General features: G+C 41.3%; 2 protein-coding genes across 3 annotated transcripts in view; one reads left to right on the top strand and one right to left on the bottom strand.

Moving 5' to 3' along the window:
* Window positions 1–6,806, top strand: part of GRM3 (glutamate metabotropic receptor 3) — a gene marked incomplete at both ends in the record, with an annotated part of 95,270 nt that extends 88,464 nt beyond the window's left edge. Inside the window, one exon of one of the 2 annotated variants that reach the window (XM_080819014.1) lies at window positions 6,692–6,806. In XM_080819014.1, coding sequence (XP_080675140.1) covers window positions 6,692–6,806 — 115 coding nt within the window. The remainder of the gene's footprint in view (window positions 1–6,691) is intronic. The other variant, XM_080819013.1, reaches the window with a different exon arrangement.
* A 7,120-nt stretch (window positions 6,807–13,926) lies between these two features.
* Window positions 13,927–20,830, bottom strand: part of ELAPOR2 (endosome-lysosome associated apoptosis and autophagy regulator family member 2) — a 72,481-nt gene continuing 65,577 nt past the window's right edge. The window contains exon 20 of the mRNA XM_080818668.1: window positions 13,927–15,031. Coding sequence (XP_080674794.1) covers window positions 14,972–15,031 — 60 coding nt within the window. The 3' untranslated portion in view covers window positions 13,927–14,971. The remainder of the gene's footprint in view (window positions 15,032–20,830) is intronic.

Consider the following 20,830-nt stretch of genomic DNA (forward strand, 5'->3'; position numbering starts at 1 on the left):
CTCCTTCCAGTAAGTGAAATTTGCAGGAGAACATTCATAAATGGAAATATCTATATCCTCAGAATGGGAAAATGCCTATATATAGAAAAAACTTTTTAACATCTTCCTTACCTAGAGTAATGTCAGAGGCTTTGGGAGAGGGACTCTTAGTAGGTAACTGTGATCAATTTGAAGGATAATTTATTCCTTCATTCAAGAAGCTTTTGGGCTGAGGCTCAGCTCTAGGCACTGGGGATGGAAAGAAAAAAATAGCCAAACCGAGAATACATAATAAATCAGGTTTTGGTAAGTGACAGAGAGAAAATAACATGAAGCAAGGACAAATACGGCCACCTGGGGACACACGGTTCCTCTTTTTTATACAGTGGCCAAGGAAAGCCTCTCCGATAAGGCGCCATTTGACCAGACGCATGACGGGAAGGGGACAGGGGAGCCCTGTCCGTATCTGGGGAAATGCAGAAGTCCACAGCTGGAAGAACAAAAGAAGGGCCAAGAGGGAAATGACCAAGGATGAAAATAAGAGGAGAGGAGGACAGAGAGGGGCCAGAGCAGGAGGACCTTAGAAATCACTTGTTTTCTGAAAGAACTGGGAAATAGGCTCCAAGGGTAAGGAATAACCCAGCTGTAAAAGCATTGCCCTCCGCACTTTGGCTTGTGGGCAGGACAGAGGACGGGGAGCAGGGAGAGACATAACTGAGGAAGCTACGAGTCCAGATGTCTGTGGGTTCCCGTCAGGGTGGCAGCGATAGAAGCTAGTCAAGTATTCAGATGCTGTGTGTAGTTTGAAGGTGAAGCTGACAAGATGAGTTGCCCTAGAAGGGAGGACGAATGCCTGACATTATTTTACTTTTTTTTTTTTTAAGATTTTATTTATTTATTTGTCAGAGAGAAAGAGAGAGAGAGCACAAGCAGGCAGAGCGGCAGGCAGAGGCAGAGAGAGGCAGGCTCCCCGCTGAGCAAGGAGCCTGATGTGGGACTCGATCCCAGGATGCTGGGATCATGACCTGAGCCGAAGGCAGTGGTCTAACCGACTGAGCCACCCAGGGCCTGACATTATTTTATTAGCACTGGACACTGGTGGCCTGACTGATCCCTAGACAAAGTAGCACATACATCTCTTAGCAACTGTTTGAGCCTCAGGGTGAATGGGCTTCCGTTCCTTGCCTGAAAACACATTTGGGTAAGAAAGAGGAAAAAAGAGATGTTGGGAAAAACAAAAACAAACAAAAAACCCAGAGATGTTGGGCAACTAAGAAAGAGGAAGCCAAAAGAAAGAAAACTAGAATAGCACCAAAAAATTATTAAGTCCTTCCATTTTCAAGTTATTTATTGCACCTCCACGTTCATACGCCTTGAGGGAGGGAGGAAGAGAGTAACAGAACATGACTGGAAAGAAAGCATGACAGGGGCGCCCGGCTGGCTTAGTCAGTAGAGCATGTGATTCTTAATCTTGGGGTCACGAGTTCGAGCCCCAGGCTGGGTGTCGAGTCTACTTAAAAAATAAATAAATAAAAACATTTTTTTAAAAAAGGAAAGAAAGCATGACAGTATATCGTGGCCACAGTGGACTAGGGTGTTTAGTCAGAGACCAAGTAGAATTTCTGTTGATAAGGTAATTATACTGTATTTTGGGTTATAAAAAAGTGCCTGCCATATTTTCTCTTTCCATGAATCTTGTCTCACAAGAAATAAGTCACTGAATGAGGAAGACTTTGCATTCGTAAGCTCCAACTCCACATTTGGAAATTAGATCTTGGATCTGTAGCTTTTTATCCCACATCATCATGAATATGATTTCCTCTGAAATCTACCTTGAACAAATTAAGACCATTACCTAGAGAATCTAGCCTCATTTCTTAATAACTTCCACTGTGAAATCTGACATAGCAAGGGTACCAAAACAGTGGCCAGTAGTGTCTTCATCGGCGCAGATAACCTGTATTAATCAGCAGAAGAACACCTGGAATGGGACCTCAGGGCCCCAGCCCAAACAAAATTGGGGTGATGAGTAAGAAAACAGGTTCGATAACAAAGCAGGAGGACAAAGCAACAGACAGCTGTTGGAAACTGAATTCCATGACCATAGCATTAAAATATCTCAACAAGCAGACATGCCAGGAAAAATTATTTGGGGTTACCAGGAGCAAGGAAATAGAACAGATGGGAACAAAGTGGAATGTCTGTTCTGTTTAAATGTTTGTTTTCCTTTTTTCCCTGAGTCTGCTGTATTACACAGTTAGAGGAACACACTCAGGAACCAAGTCTCAGCCACTCAAATGACTAACAGACTTGGCATCCATAAGAATCTATTAAATAAATATGTTTAGCATTGACTGAGGGCACAGGTCCCTGAAAAAAGGGGTCATTTTCCCCACAGCCTGGCCAGCCTGTGCATGACAGGTGGAGGAGAAATGGATTTCACAGTGCGAGACAAAGCCGCCACTTGGCTGCATTGATTTCCAATGCCTCCCCAAAGTGTGTGAAGTGAAATCTGCCTTCTGATGGGTGTGAATCGCCCTTTTGTGATCAACGGTGGAACTTATTGGGTCCTTTTCCACAATCTTCTGTTTTCATTTTGCATCACACCACTTTAGCCTGGAATGACTAACAACTGCTGCTCACCCCCCCACCCCCCACCCCTGACAAAGCCCAAAATAAGCCAGCATACCTCTTGTTTCTGACACAAAGTAGGATTATAGAAATTTGCTTAACTGCACTTAGGAAAATGGGCTAAACTTACACCATTAAAAACCTCATGAGAATTTCATTAGAATAATAGCAAAAGCTCATCACAAACACACACATGGAAATGATAGTACTTTGCTCTCCCCCAGATTTCACTACCTTGGGGAATAACAGATGGGCTAAGACGGGAGGCATATGTAAAATATTTATGAAAGGCAAAGTAATTGAGATAGTAAACTCATAAAACAGTAATTTCCTCTACTATATTCAGCAGCACGGACAAAAATGAGGATATTTTTTACATAATAAAATAAAAGGCGCTGGCAGAAGCTGCAGATGAAACACTAAAAGAGAAGCAGAAAAACACGAGTTACCATTCCCTTCAATACATTGAAAAGTGGTTAGGGAAGAAGTGACTACAGAAAGAGTGTGGGTTGGGGTGGGTTTCATTGTCATTATTCCTGGTAAGACAACCTTGAGTTCGTGAGATGTGTATTATCAAGGCCTGCCATTGTTGTGAGTTTGATCTTCTTTGCAAAGAATTTGGACGCTCTAACACAGGGCGTTCCCTTCAATGTCCCTGTGATGCAGGCAGGTGAGTTGAAGTTCTTCTGCAGATCCCCATAGTGGTATCAAGGGTGGGGGGGTGGTAGGGGAACCTGATGTGAAACTATAACTTGGGATTTTCCATGTAGCCACCTCTGTAGCCCCTGTCCTTCCTACCCACCTAGTCAAGATACACTGAATTTTTTAGACATTTAGAATGCAGCGAGCAAGAAAAATCATAAGCTTGCACTTAAGAACAGCATGACACTGAGCTCCAGAATAGTGTGGGAATATCACAGTGGGTTTCCAAAGTGCTGGTGGGAAGGGTATTAGACTGATCCAAGATGGACACAGACGGGCATGAGCGTACCTGTCCCTGGTTTTCCTACACGTACCCCACCCCCCATGACCTAACATTCCTTGTCAAGCTCAGAAAATAAAAAATGGGCACAGAATTAATAAAACTTGATCCTGGAAAAGATAAAGAGATTAGTCAGAATGTCCAAGGCATCATGCTTGCCACATGGATGTACACAGGATGTACACAGCCTGAGCCAGCTCTCCCTGCAGGGGTAGTGGGTGGTCAATGTCACAGTGTGGTTGGAGCAGCAAAAAGGCCAACCTGTTCCAAAAGAAGGCTGCCCATATGCCTCCTATCTCCTGGTCATTTCTTCAGGTAGAAAAATTATTTCTTTCTCAAAACTTCTGTTCTTTGAAATGCAGCCATTTAGATGGTCATTCAGAGAATATTTAGAGAGGATCTATTCCATGACCAGCAATTGGGATGAAATAATGAAAAAGACAGAGTCTAGCATATTTTCTCGAGTATTTTCTAGAGTATTTTCAAGAGTATTCATAGACTTAAGACACTAACAACAACAACAACAACAACAACAAAAATAGGCCAGAAAAAAAAAATCTGCTTTAAAATTAGGTAATGTGGCAGAGAATAACTGGTCAGCTCTTTAAATTACGTGGCCTGATGATAGCCTTTTTCAAGAGGTGTAATTTCAGACACAGACGACAAGAAGAAGCCAGACACGTGATGAGGAGAGGGAAGAACATTCCTGGCAGAGGCGGTGGCTACTGCCAAGGCCTTCTATCGCTGGGATTTTCCATGCTAGAGGACAAACACAAAAAAAGTGGGGGAAGAAATCACAGAATGAAACAAATGCAGAGAGATAGAGGCACAATCTGACACACCCGGGGATGTGTAATATGGAGGAAGGAGAGCACAAAGGGGATCATCAGAGGAGCCCAGGGCAATGATTGACATTTCAAAATAAACTCTCACTACCGTATGGAGAATGTGTGGCAGGGCAGCAAGCGTGAAAACAGAGACGCCAGCAGCACAACTGTCCCAGGAGCCACATGATGGTGGCTTGGCCCAAGGTGGTGGAGGCACAGAAGGGTGGACGGATGTGGGGAGTGAGTTGACTGGGCCACATGACTGGTTTGATGTGGGAGGAAGGACCAAAAAGGAAGGAAGTGTAACTGTTAGACTTCTGGCTCAGGTCACTGGCTGGAGAGTGAGACCATTCACTGAAGAGAGGAAGACTAAAATGGGGACAGGTTCGGGGATCAAGAGTTACCCTTTGGTCACCTGATTGTGAAACACAGGCAGAGCCGCATACGGAGGAGTCTCGCAGGCCTCCCACGTTTCCACCCAATGATGGTTGGACATCACCTCCCCTTGTTCTTTTTCTTGCCTTACCTAGCTTTCATGAAGTGAGGGTTACATAAGTAGGAAGAAACTTCACAAGGAGTAAAGGAAAACCCTCACCTTTGAAATTATCATCATCATCCTTTTCCATCTAGTATTTGTCTAGCACCCACTGTGTTCTTCACTACAGAAAGGGAGCTCATGACATGTTTTCTCCCAAAGTTGTACATTTTTAGTGGGATCATATTGTAAAGAAAATTGAACCTGATCCTACAAATGATCAAAGGAACAATATCTCCAAGAGTTAGCATGTCGCTGGACTCTGCTTAACGTCAGACAATCCCAGAGACATGTCTTTATGGCTTTTCTTACACACCTAGCAGAGTAATCAATGCAAAATTGAGGAGTTGTAGGCTCCCTAGTGGGGAGCCTGCTGAAAGACGTCAGTGCCCTAGATTGGTGATTGAGCGCATGATCTCAACGTTTATAATTAGTTTCTCCTTTGTGTTTAAAGAAAATCGTATGGAAAAATGCCATTTTATGGGGCAAGAATATTTCCACTATCAGGCATGAATACTTCAGCAGGAAATGATTATATGATTATTAATCAAGTAATGTACTTAAAGAATGGGACAGCTGACATCAGTTTGACCTGGGCTTTGGTCAGGTAGCCAAGAGGATCAGTTCCTTCTCGGCAAAGCATATCATCATGGACAGGCCAAGGGATGCAACATGAACAGCTCTGAAAGGAAATGTAAGGTCATCTCTGATTCTCTTGGCTACATAGTTGCACAGCCCAGGCAGAATGGGGCTCCTTTCCTTTGTTGTTGTTGTTGTTGTTCTAATTCAGTAAAAAGACAAAGCTGTATGTAGATTTCTCATAAAAACAAAACCTTTAAGTAACTTAAGATATGCCTTGCATTGAGGAAAACTAAATGCCATATACAGAATGAATATACACACCCGTATTATACTCACACCCTGACACTGTCATCACTATTGTCATTAACCAGAGCCTCATGCCTTTGGAACGTCACCCCTTCTGAAAATTGTTAAGAATCTGAGTTCTCAGCACCCCAGCCCTTGCTAGAGGGTTCACAGAGGTTATCCACTTGAGCAATGAAAATGCTTCAAACCATTCTATAAGGCGATGGAGTTCACAGATGACTCGTGAGACTATCCAGAGAAAGCAAAAGTAATTGAGGTCCTAAAACTGTAACTAATTGGGGCACCTGGGTGGCTCGGTGGGTTAAGCCTCTACCTTTAGCTCAGGTCATGATCTCGGGGTCCTGGGACCAAGCCCCGCATCGGGCTCTCTGCTCAACAGGGAGCCTGCTTCTCCCTCTTTCTCTCTGCCTGCCTCTTTGCTTACTTGTGATCTCTCTCTCTGTCAAATAAATAAAATCTTAAAAAAAACAAACAAACCCGTAATTAAGTTAACAATCTTTAAGAAAATCGCAGTGAGCTCTCAGTTTTGCACATTCTATCTTAACCAATTATAGCTTACCAGAGCTAATTTTAAATCCATAAGCGACTCCTTTCAACAATGATGATGCTTATGAACTCTCCAAGAGGGACGACATTAGCGGAGGTATGCGCCAGGATGCAAACTAATTTTGAGCACAACACATTCAGAAGGTTGACCTACTACAGCATTAAGTCACTCAGCTTTTTCCAAAGTCAAGTTAAAAATGGGTTTTTGAACTTAATTTTAACAAGGGTCTGGGATCATCCGTTCCATCACCTACATGGCTCATTCGACCAACACCTAATTTTCTGACCTGTTTTGTTTTCCAGCTTCTGCCAGCACCTATGTCCCCACGGTGTGCAATGGGCGAGAAGTTCTCGACTCCACCACCTCATCTCTGTGATTGTGAATTCCAGTTCAGTTCTCGTGTTTTTAGACTGTTAGACAAAAGTGCTCGCGTGCAGCTCCGGAATATGGAAACAGAGCAAAAGAACCCTAGTACCTTTTTTTAGAAACAGTACGATAAATTATTTTTGAGGACTGTACAGTATATAGTGATGTGCTAGAACTTTTTAGGCTGATTTTAGCGCCCCTATTATTAATGATTCCCCGGGACACGGAAATAACCATTGTTTACAGAGCTGAGCATTGGTGACAGGGTCTGACAGGGTCCGTCTAAACAAAAATATGGTGGCAATATTAGGTAACTTTTTTTCCTATGAAGTTTTTTGTAGGTCCTTGATGTAACTAATTTAGGATGAGTTTCTATGTTGTATATTAAAGTTACATTATGTGTAACAGATTGTTTTTCTCAGCACAAGATAAAAAGCATCTGTATTAATGTAAAAATACTGAGAATAAAACCTTCAAGGTTTTCCAGCATGGTGGATAATGGCTTATTCTTTTTTAGTCACTCTAAGAAATTGGAATAATATGTTGACTTTAGATTATTTCTACTTTTAATGTCAGCTGTAATTGTCTATTGTGCTTCTCTTTACACCAACGTGTGCTCTGAACACAAGCTGTAACCCTCCTAGACAGTTCTGGGCAAATCTGGACTTTTCAGATCACAAAGGTCAGAATTTCACTGATGATACCACAGCTCTCCGGCAATGTCAGTGGCCAGATGACAACACATACGGGGTTCTTTAAGCCACATCTGTACTGCAGCCCAGAATTTGCCCAAATCGGCCTCTGATACAGTCAGGAGAGGGTTCTTGCATTCCGAATGCAGGCACTGTGGCTTGCCAGGGAAGGCAGGATAGCTCTCATTTTCAAAAGCATAAAGATGGGAAACTATCCTAATATAACTATTTTAAACTAACCAGGAAGTTACTAGGAAGGAGGTTGGGAAAGCATCCTGTCAACCCATTGGAAAAACACCCTCACCAATGAGAGCTAAATGGGGCAATAAAATGCAGGATATGTTATCATCCAGGGCGTTTCCGAAGTCGCAGTAACAATACTCAGGCACACAGTCTTGTCACTAAACTTGAATATTTTACAAAGCTCAATGCAGGAGTGAACAGGGAAAGTGTGGATAAAGTAAAACTGGCTCATTTGTACCCACACTTTCCTACTTTCCCTTGTAAACCCTTCAGTCACAAATAGTTTATCGATGTCGGAAAATTCACTAAGAACTCATCTTCCTGCCGGGTCCTGCGCCACGTACCATGACTAGAGAACATACTCATGTCCTGTGGCTGATTTAACAACCTACCACAAATGGGATCACTTAAAGTAACAGAAAAGTTATTCTCTTACAGTTCTGGAGACCAGAAGTCCAAAATCAGAGTGTTGGCAGCACTGTCCCCCACCGAAGTGCTAGGGGAGAATCCGTCCCATGCCTCTTGTAGCTTCTGGGGTTGTCAGCTTCCTTGGCTTGTGGCCCATCACTCCGGTCTCCGGCTCCATCTTCACATCACCTCCTGTGTGTCTAGCTTCCCCTCTGTGTGCTTCTGAGAACAGTAGTTGTCACTGCATTTGGGGCCCACCTGGATAGTCCAGGATTATCTCATCATAAGAGCCTTAAATTGTTCATATCTGCAAAGGCATTTTTTTTTTTCAAATAAAAAAACATTCCCAGGTTCCAGGGGTTAGGATGTAGACGTATCCTATGGGGGAGGGGGGGCACTCTTCAGCCCATGACAGAGAGAAGATGTGATGTAGTTCCTGCCTTTAAGGACCATAAAGATAGGAAATGATGCTAATGGAAGAAGTGTGACTGAGGAAAACAGTGAGAGAAAGGAGGAGGAGACTCAAGGACAGAAAGGGCACACGGGGGCACCTGGGCACGTGGGTGGCTCAGTGGGTTAAAGCCTCTGCCTTTGGCTAAGGTCATGATCCCAGGGTCCTGGGATGGAGCCCCACATGGGGCTCTCTGCTCAGCAGGGAGCCTGCTTCCCTTCCTCTCCCTCTGCCTGCCTCTCTGCCTACTTGTGATCTCTGTCTTTCAAATTAAAAAAAAAGAGGGGGGGCACATGGGCTCTAATCAGGGCCTGGTTCATTAGGACATACCAATGTTCTTTTTAAAAAATCTAGAAATTGTGAGCAATGGCACACAGCCAACAGGAGTGGGCTTGGAGAACATAAAGTGAGGAGTCAGATGTTTGAAATTCTCTCCTTCCTTCTGAACGCATTTTGATCAGCAATGGAACCAATCCATCCAGAAGTCACCAGATGCTCAAAGACAGCAGTGCAAATCAGTCTCTGAAACTTATATTCAAGGAAGAGCCTGGATTGGAGGGAGTGGATGGGGAGGACTGGATAGTAGATTCAAGGCAGTAAATGGCAGAAGAGCATCCTGCTGTGGGGGGCAGTGGTGGGAGTGCCAGATATGTGCAACCCGAATGAGCATCTGTTCAAGGTGAAGACTGAGGCCAGGCTGATGGGAGGGAGAATAAACATAATCCATTGATGGGATGTGACAGTTGGAGGAAGGCCATGTCGGATGGGTGGTTCAGAGACACAGCTGATGCCTAAAACAATCAAACTGATCATGGATCTTCTTAAACAAGGCAATGAGGGCATGGGTGATTCTTGAGAACACTGGACTGGGGAGGAGGGTTTTGACCTACGGGCCACTGTACCTGTCACACCGCCTGCACACTGGACACTGAGTAACTGACAGTTCTCGTTGTTTTCTCCTTCTTTGCCCTAAGCCTTGGTTCCTATTGGAAAGAGCCTGATTTAACATGTGACCCCTAGAAATAATTTTTTGGGAAAACATTCAGAGTATGTATGGGAAAACAGAAACTATAAAACAATTTTTACATAAGCCATTTCGAACAAATAGGTTTTTTTTTTTTAAACTCTGATAAGAACATTTCATCCTTCCAGAATATAAAACTGGTTGAGCGGATCCATCTTTGCAAACTGTTCCTGAGTTTCAGGAGGTCAAGCAGGACCATCTGCCCGACTTATTAACATATCAGAACCTAATGCTATGGGTGACAACCGTTGGCGTTCGGAGTGTTTACAGTCTCTGAAGTGCTCTGGGTCCTCTCCAGTTTAAGCACTACTAGATCCTCTTGCCCACTCAGATTCATCATGGTAATATAAAAAAGTCCCGTTTTCAAGTTGTGGGGCAAGCTGGTTGGCAGACCACACAAGGGACAGATTAAGAAAGAAGCTGAGAAAGGAGGTGATTCAGACAGTGCACTTTTACAACCTTCACCTCCATTTTACCTGGGCTAGCCCCTGCTTTCCTCACTCAGCCATCACAATAGCTTCAGGCCCCAGAGCTCTTCGCTATAAGCCTAGAGAAAGCCAAGAAAAGTGAGGTGCCAGGGAGATGGGACGGCAGTGTGGGTTCTGACCGCCATAGCTCTAATAACAAAGGCCCAAACCTGTGAAGAAGGCAATGATCACCCCTGCCTTGTGACACAAAGGTGAGATTTACAGAACTCCCACTGGTTTAACTCTTTTACTTCACCCAAACAATGTAATCTGAAAGCAGCCGTCTGAGATAAAGGAAGAACTGTTCCGCTCCACACCAAATCTACTGATACCCACAGCTATTTTAGACAGAGCTCTTCTTCTAAGACTCATTAATAAGATGAAAATTCCAACAGATTTAAAGCCGAACTGGGACATTTTATTCAAGGAAATTAGAGGTCCATTTCTCAAGCCACCATCATTAAAGGAATCCCGTCTTTTGTAGCTCAGTAGGTCCTAAAATAGGATTTGGTAAACGTGTGTGGATGGAGGTGTGTGCTTGCCTGGACGCATGCAAATAGATCAGGTGAGCCTCTCTGGTCAAGACTTAAGCTGGGATTCAAGATTCTCTGCTGAAACTACTTGTATACGTCAACAGCCCCTACTTGGGGATGGTATGGTTACTTTAAATGGATCTATATGTAAGATTGAGTAGTATCTCCAAATCTAGTTATCTTAGCAATAACTATTACACAAATCCCAACAAGAAAAGGTGTGTAAATCAATCTTGCTGGTTGAATTTGAACCTACCCACATACTCTAGCTTTATCATTTGCTAGTCAATATCCAGAACTGAGTCCCAAAACTACAAGAGAAACACAGAAGAGTATCTGGCTTTGCCTTTGTGTAGGTGATTACATCATCAAGGAAGCGTGCTGGGTTATTTCCTTCCTGCACGTCTCTAGAGACTTGAGAAACCTTTGAGGTGCTAAGCACCTAATAGGCCAAATCAGATTCTTCTGCATCGTTTTGTTTGTGGGTTGCAGTGATTAAAACTAATGGTCAGCAAACCACAGCTCGCAGGCCAAATCCTAGTCTAGCACCGTTTTCGGAAGGCCTGTGAGCCAAGAATGCTTCCACATTCTTCAATAGTTGAGGAAAGAATCAAAGAAGAATATGTCATGACAAGTGAAATTTAAATGACACTCAAATTTCTGTGTATATAAATAAAATTTTATTGGCATGCAGCCACGCTCATTGGTTTACATTATTGTCTGTGGCTGCTTTCATACTACAGACTTGCAACAGAGACCACATGTCCTGTAAGGCTGAAAATATTTACTACCTGGTCCTTTACAGCAAAAGTTTGCTGGTCTCTCTGATCTAGACAACTACAATAATAGTACCAATTGCGATGGTAATATCAATATCCACTGCAATAGTGTTATCAGTTTTCAAATATTTGTCCCCATCTTCAAGTTTTACTTCCTTCATTTATAATCCTAAAAGGAACTCATCTGAAAATGTTAAGCTAAAAGAAATAAAATCCAGAGAGTGTTATCTCTGGCCAGTCAATGTGAGGGTGAAATCCATTTAACATCCAATGAATGCATCAGATGTTGGGTTGTTTTTTTGTTTTTGTTTTTGGTTTTTTGCTGGGTTTTTTTTGTTTGTTTTGGGGTTCTTTTTTTGTTGTTGTTTTAAAGTTTACTCACCATGGGACATCTTCTTTAGGGGAACCTGAATTTAGGACTTCATCCTGTAAATCTGAGCTAACATCCATCGTTATGATAAGAGATGTGAGGATATTTTCTCTCAAGAGGAAGGCCTACTCTACATATCTTCTGTGTAAAAAAGATAAATGTGAGCAATACACCGACTTTAAACTTGCCAGTGAAGTCATCTTCCCACTCCAACTTCCAGGAAATTTACTTTCATGAGGAAGAGAGAAATGATCTGCACATTAACCTTTCATTAGGAATCACCAAGAGCCACATGAAGTAGTTCTACTAATAGATGTCAAAAGACAGTTGACCCAATCTGTCTTGAAGAATCAGTCAATCATGACCCATCACCTGGGAACCTAGAGACTCCAGTTCATAAATTACTGGAGCCAAGCAATTCCTCCACATCACCCTTTAAACAACCTTTTCTCCTTGGGAAGAAAATAATCACAAAACTCTACACAAAAATACTATGAAACATTTTTAATCCTGGAAAGGACTTGATTTACTAGTAACCAAAAAGGGGAAAAGTCAACAGGAATAAAATTTAATCTTTTAAATAAGTGGACACATATCAAATTGCTCAACATTGTTAAATGGCATGATGTAATTTATCCATAGAAGACATTGTCTCATCCAGTGGAGAAGCGATTTAAATATGTTTTGACAGAGTGCTAGGAGATATTATAGGTGACAGTGGGCTTAATGTAGTATTTAAGGCTTCAAAACCTGTGCCTTTTAGAAAAATAACCTAGAACTTCTCCTACCATTTATGAGGGGGAAAAAACAACAAATGTCTATTAAAAGTCACAGAAACATGATTAATTTGTTTATGCCTTCAACATTCCACTAAGCTCCACAAAGGCAAGACATAAAATTACAGTGAATTTTATAGCCAAGATTGGTCTGATTATTTTCCTCATGATATTCTTTCTGTCATACTTCCTCAGTGCTTGGAATAAAATAACAGATCCCCTTTGGGATCCAAAGGGGGAAAGGCAGCTCCTTTCCAAAGATGGGACTGAGCTGACAAAATCTATTTTTAATCTATTTTAAAAATCTATATCTATATCTAAAATTAGAAATAAAATAAATTCTTCAATACAAACTACATTTTCAGAGAGTTCATTAAAATTTAAGGCATTTTTTGACATGTCAGAGATTTTAGTCCGGTGACAGGAGAAGAAAGAAGCTACCTGGGAGCAAATCCCAATTATCTCTATGGCTTGGTACATACACGTGGAACACAGCCAAAGATGAAGAGAGGTGACAAGTGACTATGTGGAACCTCCTAGCTCTGTCCAGCCTGGACACCTTTGTCAGGGCTCCTCTGAAAAGAAGCATCTCCCATGTATTGTCATTCTTCTGTTTAAATTTTGATCAAGATGGGAAAGGCTCATCAGCACAGTTATCAGGATAAATGTGAGCAATGCCAAAATAACTTCTTGTAATAATTTCTTGTTAAAAAGCAAGATTTAAGAAACTGAATGTGAAAAAGGTTGATGCTAAGTGACGTCCTCCCTGAATTTCATGACAAACAACAAAATCACGGCAACCTCACCTATACTGATGAATCCCACAGCAAAGACGTACACAAAAATGAACATTCATCCAACGATAACAGGATGGTTCAGGGTTTCACCCACCAGTCGAGTAACTGCAATTATTTATTTTTCTCCCACTTTCCACCAAAATAAAGACATCACCTGCCGAATCAAAAGTTACAAGTCATACTTCCTTGAAAGGCTTGGGGCAAATCTTACACAAACCCTGCCCCTCTGGCCTGCCTCTCAGGCAATCACCAGTCTTTTTAAAAAAATTCTAGATTAAGATCTACAAAGATTACTGTTTATTGAAAACAAACCAGAGCACCTTAGATCATCAGTGGTCAGTAAACTCCCCTCTTTCCCAGTTCTAAAACAACAAAGATTTACACACAGTTAGTCAGAGCCAACTTCATTCAAACTTCTTTCAACAGATAATATTCAAGTCGTGCTAAATCTTGTAACCCATCCATCAGAGGAAGTATCACAACTACCTGGATCACTTTTGAGTAAGAACAACACGTATTTCCTAATTACTTATGGTACAACCACATTCTTATTATGAATACAATTAAATGCAGTTTCCCAAAATTGAGTTCCTGCCTTATTTACTCAAAAAGAAAAACTTCTATGGAAGTCATAATCTTCAATGTCTTAGCAGAAAAATAACCATGTAACTTTGATGCTTGATATAGGGCCAGTGTCCCACTGCCATTTTCTGTGAACCATGAAATTATCCCAATACCTTTGCACAGTTATGTGTACTTATACACAAGCCATCCCACTTCCTTCATCATGGGTTTGTATGTCATTTGATAAACAAGCCTTCTCACTCATTTGAAATTATACTTCCAACATTACATAAATGGTCTTAAGCCATTTGATTTCCATAATACCATCAGCTTGTTTGTTTTAATGGAAAGTCAGGCTTCTCTTTGCCTTTTTTTTTTTTTTTTTTTTTTAATATTCCTTCAAGTCTTTCAGTCAAGCCCTTCTTACCAGTTCCAACAAGGATGAAATTCCAAAGGCAAATGTAAGTTTAGGTAACCCAAACACATGTTTACATGTTTATTCTTCCTGAAAGGTTACTGCTTACTTATTAGGCTTCTGAAATCAAGAAAGACCCTATGGAAAAATGAAAAATTTATTGTCTTTCTTTGTTCACCATTTTTTAATAGAAAAGATGTTTTAAGGTCTGTCAGGAAAATAAATAATGGGAAAAAAACTATACCTTAAAATTTTTCAAATCTTCCCCCAAACTATAAACAAAGAAAAGACATAAATAGAATCACAATGCATATGCTCACATCTGCCCTCCAAAGCACACTTTTTATGTAGAGGTTATAAAGAATAAAAGTTACCCATTAATTATATGGCATGCATCAGCAGTGCGCTGGTGGGCTTAACCTCGGTTTTCAGTTATGTCTATTTACAGATTAATCTCTTCCTGAGTTGCGTTTCATCTTCCGTTGAGACCCAAGCCATTTGCTTTTGTATTTTTGGCAAAATACTTGACCATGTGATAAGGCAATCAAACGTTTCAACCTCCTTCCCTTTTCAGCAGCATGGCCCTCTGTGAGATCACCAACGTGCCAGATACGAAGACAGGATCTAAGCTACGGTCCTGTAGAACTAGAGATCAGGTTTCTGTGTTCATTAGTCTGAAGGCTACAGCACTGTCTTTTCATATATTTGGGGATCTTGAAGATTTCAGTTGAACAGATTCGAAATGGTCTTCTTTTTCCTATGAAGAAAAAAACATGGAAACAAAATCAACTCATTCAAATTCCACTAAGATTTTAGGATCTTATGGGTCCAGAAGGAAAGTTCTGGAGATCATTTTAATCTACATACCCGCCAGTTGTGATTAGGATTTTACATTTAAAGCAGAGTGGCAGATATAAAACAGATAGCATCCCTACCCTGAAGGATGATTTTGATGGCCAGGAAATAAGACAGACAATCCCAAAATAGAAGCAAACACATGACTGCAATAGATAACCAAAAAATACAGCTTCACAAAAAAATATTTTTGCGAAGAAACCACTGAGACCAGACCCTTCCTAAGGGGATATCTGACCTGGGTGCTGAAACAGATGACCTTGCCATATGAATTTTGAACAAGAGAACTGACAGAAGCTATATATTCACAAGATACATAGGATACATAGTAAGAAGAAGGACAGCAGAAATAAATAAAGAGAACAGCAGTAAGACACAAGATCCTTTGGGTTTGCTGACATGTTTTAGGAAAATCTGTTGGGTATGTACCTTCTGAAGATTAAAACAAGTCATCTTAGATAGTAAATCAAAAATTTAACTCCGATATATCATTGCTGACTTTTGTTGCATATTACATTCAAAATGCAGCCTATTAAAATAAGCACTTCTCTAATGGGGAAAAAGAGAATTAAGAGACGAGATTTCTCTCAATGTTGCACTGTGAAAGTCAGGAAAAACTTTCTGGAGTCTGCTGGAATGGAGTGGGGGGACTATGCTTTCAAATAGAATAACAATGAAGAGAAATAGGAGTATTTTAAAATAAAGGAAATAGGAGGGGGGCCAATCCTAGGTGGAAACAGATGTGTGTCTGAAGTAGAGAAGTGAAATGAGAAAATAAAAGTGAGTAAAGCCTGAGTATCTGTCAGAAGAAATAAGGCAACTTTTGTGCTTTCTCTCATTTGAGTGGAGAAGTCCAAGACTTCAGACAAGCTTTCGGGCTACAGGGAAAGGAGTATATGAAAAACATCACAGGAACACCACCATCTCACTTTCCCTTGCCTGCGCTGAGATGATGTGCCTGCGGGAGGGCAGACTGCACATCTCCTCAGTGCTCTCACTCACTCACTCACTCGCTCTGAAGAAGTTTGCCTGGAATCTCATGTTGACCAGACGGCATTTTATTGAAATAACCGTTGATAACTCCAGTGTTTATTAAGCCCCCAAATGCACTGCAGGAACAGGACTAAACTTTAGGGACACAAACTGTCTGTCCTCAAGGAGCTTACAGTGTATTGTGGGAAAGAGCATTGGGGTACCAGGAATAAACTAGAAAGGAAATCTGAGATTTTTATGATCTTTCCTTGAGAAGATTTGATTCAATATGTTCCAGTGGGGAGATAGGGAAGAGGCCTGTTGGTGATCCTAAAGCTGTGATTTGAAAAAACACTGAAAACACTCTATAAAATCATGTTATTAGCATCCTAGGGCTTTAGATGTTGTGTCCTCTTTGTTCACATGGGATTTTGCTCCTATTATTGAGTAGGTGGGATATATATGTACTTACACATTTGTGTGTGTGTGTGTGTGTGTGTGTGTATCTGTGTGTGTACTTAGCACCACTAACTGAGACTTATAGATGACAAGAACTATAACTTATTCATTTTTAAAATTCCCAAAACATGGCTCCAGGCCTAGTACATGGTAGGCTGTCACTGCTTATGCAAATGTACTGAAATGCCACATTTCAGAAGGGAGAACATCGGATTGAAACTCAGGAGATGGGTTTTTAATTCCTACCTAACCCTCTCTTAGACAAAGAATGGAACCTCTCTAGATATCAGTTTACTCAAGTATGACATAAAAATGCCATACAAATGATTTTTCTGAGTTCCAAATTAAAGAATTTATTTAAAAACCAACTTCCCCCAGAAGCTTCTCCTTCCCTGCCACTGCCTTATTGCACTCCCTTCTCTGTACTCCAAGGGACCCTGTGTAATGTTCTCGTCACACTGGATAATGGTACGTGTCTGTGAATGATGTTCATGTGTCATGTACTAATAAACCAGATAGTCTCTAACATAAGAAACAGTATCTTGTTGGTGGGAATGCAAGTTGGTGCAGCCACTTTGGAGAACAGTGTGGAGATTCCTTAAGAAATTAAAAATAGAGCTTCCCTATGACCCTGCAATTGCACTACTGGGTATTTACACCAAAGATACAGATGTAGTGAAAAGAAGGGCCATCTGTACCCCAATGTTTATAGCAGCAATGGCCACGGTCACCAAACTGTGGAAAGAACCAAGATGCCCTTCAACGGACAAATGGATAAGGAAGATGTGGTCCATATACACTATGGAGTATTATGCCTCCATCAGAAAGGATGAATACCCAACTTTTGTAGCAACATGGACGGGACTGGAAGAGATTATGCTGAGTGAAATAAATCAAGCAGAGAGAGTCAATTATCATATGGTTTCACTTATTTGTGGAGCATAACAAATGAGAAGATGGAGAGGAGAAGGGAGTTGAGGGAAATTGGAGGGGGAGGTGAATCATGAGAGACTATGGACTCTAAAAAACAATCTGAGGGTTCTGAAGGGGCGGGGGGTGGGAGGTTGGGGGAGCCAGGTGGTGGGTATTATGGAAGGCAGGTATTGCATGGAGCACTGGGTGTGGTGCATAAACAATGAATTCTGTTACACTGAAAAGAAATAAAAGAAAAGAAAAGAAACAGTATCTAATTTGACAAAGCACCAAACCCAGGAGGGATGTCTATCAGATAGTATCCCATGAGTGATGATGGAACAAACAAAAAAAAGATAAAAACAAAAAACAAAAAACCCTGAAGACACATTTTTAGAGTCGCTGAGAAAAGCCAAGAAAAGTAAACCCATAAAAAAACCCAACACATCCAGTGTATTGGGAGGAAAATACCAAATAAGTTTTGACTTTAGGACAGGAATAAACATATATATAAAATAAAGCAGATCTTAAATGACATAACAGTTAAGAAACTTTACAACCATTTTCACTCCACAGAGCCAGGCACAACACATTTTTTAAATGGCACACACAGTAAGACTTGTCTAATGATATTAATAGCAGATTTAGTCAGAGCTATGTATCGAAAATAGCCCAAGTATTCATCAAGAGGAGAAGGGTAAGAAAACTTACACAAAATACTATATACTGTGTGATTACAGTTATATGAAGTTCTGAAACAGACAAAACAAATCTACGGTTTAAAAAAATCACTACAGTAGTTTCCTCTAAGGGGTGAGGATGAGGATCAATTTCAAGCAAAAGGACATATGAGTCCACTTTAAGGGATGAGGTTAATATTCTATTTTTTTTTTTTTTTTTTTTTTTAGATTTTATTTATTTATTTGACAGAGAGAGATCACAAGTAGGCAGAGAGGCAGGCAGAGAGAGAGAGAGGGAAGCAGGATCCCTGCTGAGCAGAGAGCCCGATGCGGGACTCGATCCCAGGACCCTGAGATCATGACCTGAGCCGAAGGCAGCGGCTTAACCCACTGAGCCACCCAGGCGCCCAATATTCTATTTTTTGATAGGATTTGGGGTGACACAAGAATATGCACTTCCCAAAAGTTCATCAGATTGCATACTTGTTATGTGGGCATTTCACTCTATGTGAACACTGTCCTTTAGAAAAAACTGAAAATACTGAATTCTCTCATCAATTATACGTATCCTGCAGTGTTTAGTTGTGAAATGTATTGAATCCCACAGTTTACTTTGAAATGCATCAAAAAAGATTTCTTGGTAAATGAATAGAGAGATAGAGATTTAGAAAGATAGGTAATAAATCAAATATAGTAAAATTTAGGTGGTGGGTATGTGGCTGTACCATTGCACAGTTCTTTCAGTTTTTCCATAGTACTTTAAATTTTCATTGAAATGATTTTTAAAATTATTATGGCAATTAAAATTGCTATTCAAAACCAAAAGAGGTGCACTCAACCTTCTCAGGGAGAAAGACTTTATCCTCCACCTGTGACTGTGACTGTTTTCAGGAATCTTTCAAGCTTTCAATTCTATGGTTATAAAATAACAATGAAGGAGGTACTGCAAGAGGAGGAAACACCTTAAAGTTTATTAATACTTGTAATTCCTGGGGAGCCTGGGTGGCTCAGCCGGTTAAGTGTCTGCCTTCAGCTTAGGTCATGATCCCAGGGTTCTGGGTTTGAGTCCCACATCGGGCTCCTTGCTTGATGGGAAGCCTGCTTCTCCCTCTCCCTCTGCCCCTTCCCTTCCCCTGCTTGTGCTCTCTCTGGCTCTCTGTCAAATAAATAAAAATCACTTTTCCTCAAAATCTTTCCTGGGGCCTGAATGCTTCCTCCATTACAAGACAATGCCCTCACAAAGAGGGAATCACAAGATCAAATCAGGCAAGAGAAGTCCAAGCATACTGACCATGGGAGATCATTCTCCATGGGTCTCTCGTGTTTCTGCAAGTCTTCTGAGGAAGACATTAATTGCCCTTCATGGTACACAATCTTCCCAAAGCTGTTTATATTACAAAAAGCCTTGGAAGAACACAAGAAAAGTTTGCTTGCAGCCCTGATATTGTCTCCCCCTGCAGAGCCAATGGCAGACACGCTTCCTGACTGTTAGAAAAGATTCAGATTCCTCAAGCTAAGCACTCGTTTCTGCAACATAACACACTGTGTATCACCTAGGCCACCTCACTCTGTGGGAGATGGGGCCTCAGGAAACAAAATAAGCATTCATTTTGGCTACTGCTACTGCTGTGAATAATAGTCTTGTTTTATTTCTGACCCAGGAGACTCCTTCCTTCAAAATGTCCATAAAAGTATGCAGGCTAATTTGTTGGCTAGCAAATATAGTGCAATTTCATAACCATGGTAGTTCCTCACTGTTTTGCTGATGAGGATGGAAAATTGACGGGTGTCTTTTCAGTAGAATAAGTATGACAGCCTCACACACTGTTCCAGAAAGATTTGAGCAAAGTCCATGAGACTTAGCGATGAACATGGTGACCAAACTGTATGATCAACGAGGCAATTAAAGTTCTCCATTTCACTGCCTGGAAGTGGAAAGCAACCGGGGAGGTGGCTATAGGCTGAATTCTGGAAGGGGTTCCAAGAGTTCATGGTTCAGCTGCCTGAATGGTAGCCCGGATGCTGTTAATCCTCCTCTGAGTAAAAGGACTTCCTCACCAATCAGGCCATCAATTGTCGGTGTGCTCCTTGGTAACAAGTAGTACTAAAATACAACCTGACAGGAAAAGGTTTCATCCTATTTCACAAGAGGTTACAGAAACATGCACCAACAATGACCCTTAAAGAAAAAACAGAAACCACTTACGGGCAGAAACTAGGTGAACTGTTACATTTAGGCTGGTTCTCTTTGGAGATGATGTGGCAGGAGTCAATGATCATTAAGAAGGGCAAGAGCTGGGCCGCCCTTGTGCTGAACACCTCTTGTGCTCTATCATGCCAACTTTGGATGTGTTCAAAGGTGACAGTAAAAGGTCTCAGAGATTTTGTAGTGGGTCCCGATGGTAGTAAGAGAGCTTTGGCCTTCTTTAGCAGATTTCCCTGAGGAATTCCCACAGGAAAACCTAGGGAGGGACTGACTAGCACTGGGGGTCTTAGTGCCTGGAAGGTCACTGGAGAATGAGAAACTGACCCAAACGAATCTTAATATGTTAATATGATCAGCCCCACCCTAGAAGCTTCCCCTGTCCTTTATTTTAAAGCCAGGCAATAATTTAGATTTATGAAAACGGAACAAGAAATAAAGTGGATTCCCTTATTTTGAAAAAGGCTCCAATATG

Source organism: Martes martes, assembly GCF_963455335.1.
Source record: "Martes martes genome assembly, chromosome: 11".
Classification (NCBI taxonomy): domain Eukaryota; kingdom Metazoa; phylum Chordata; class Mammalia; order Carnivora; family Mustelidae; genus Martes; species Martes martes.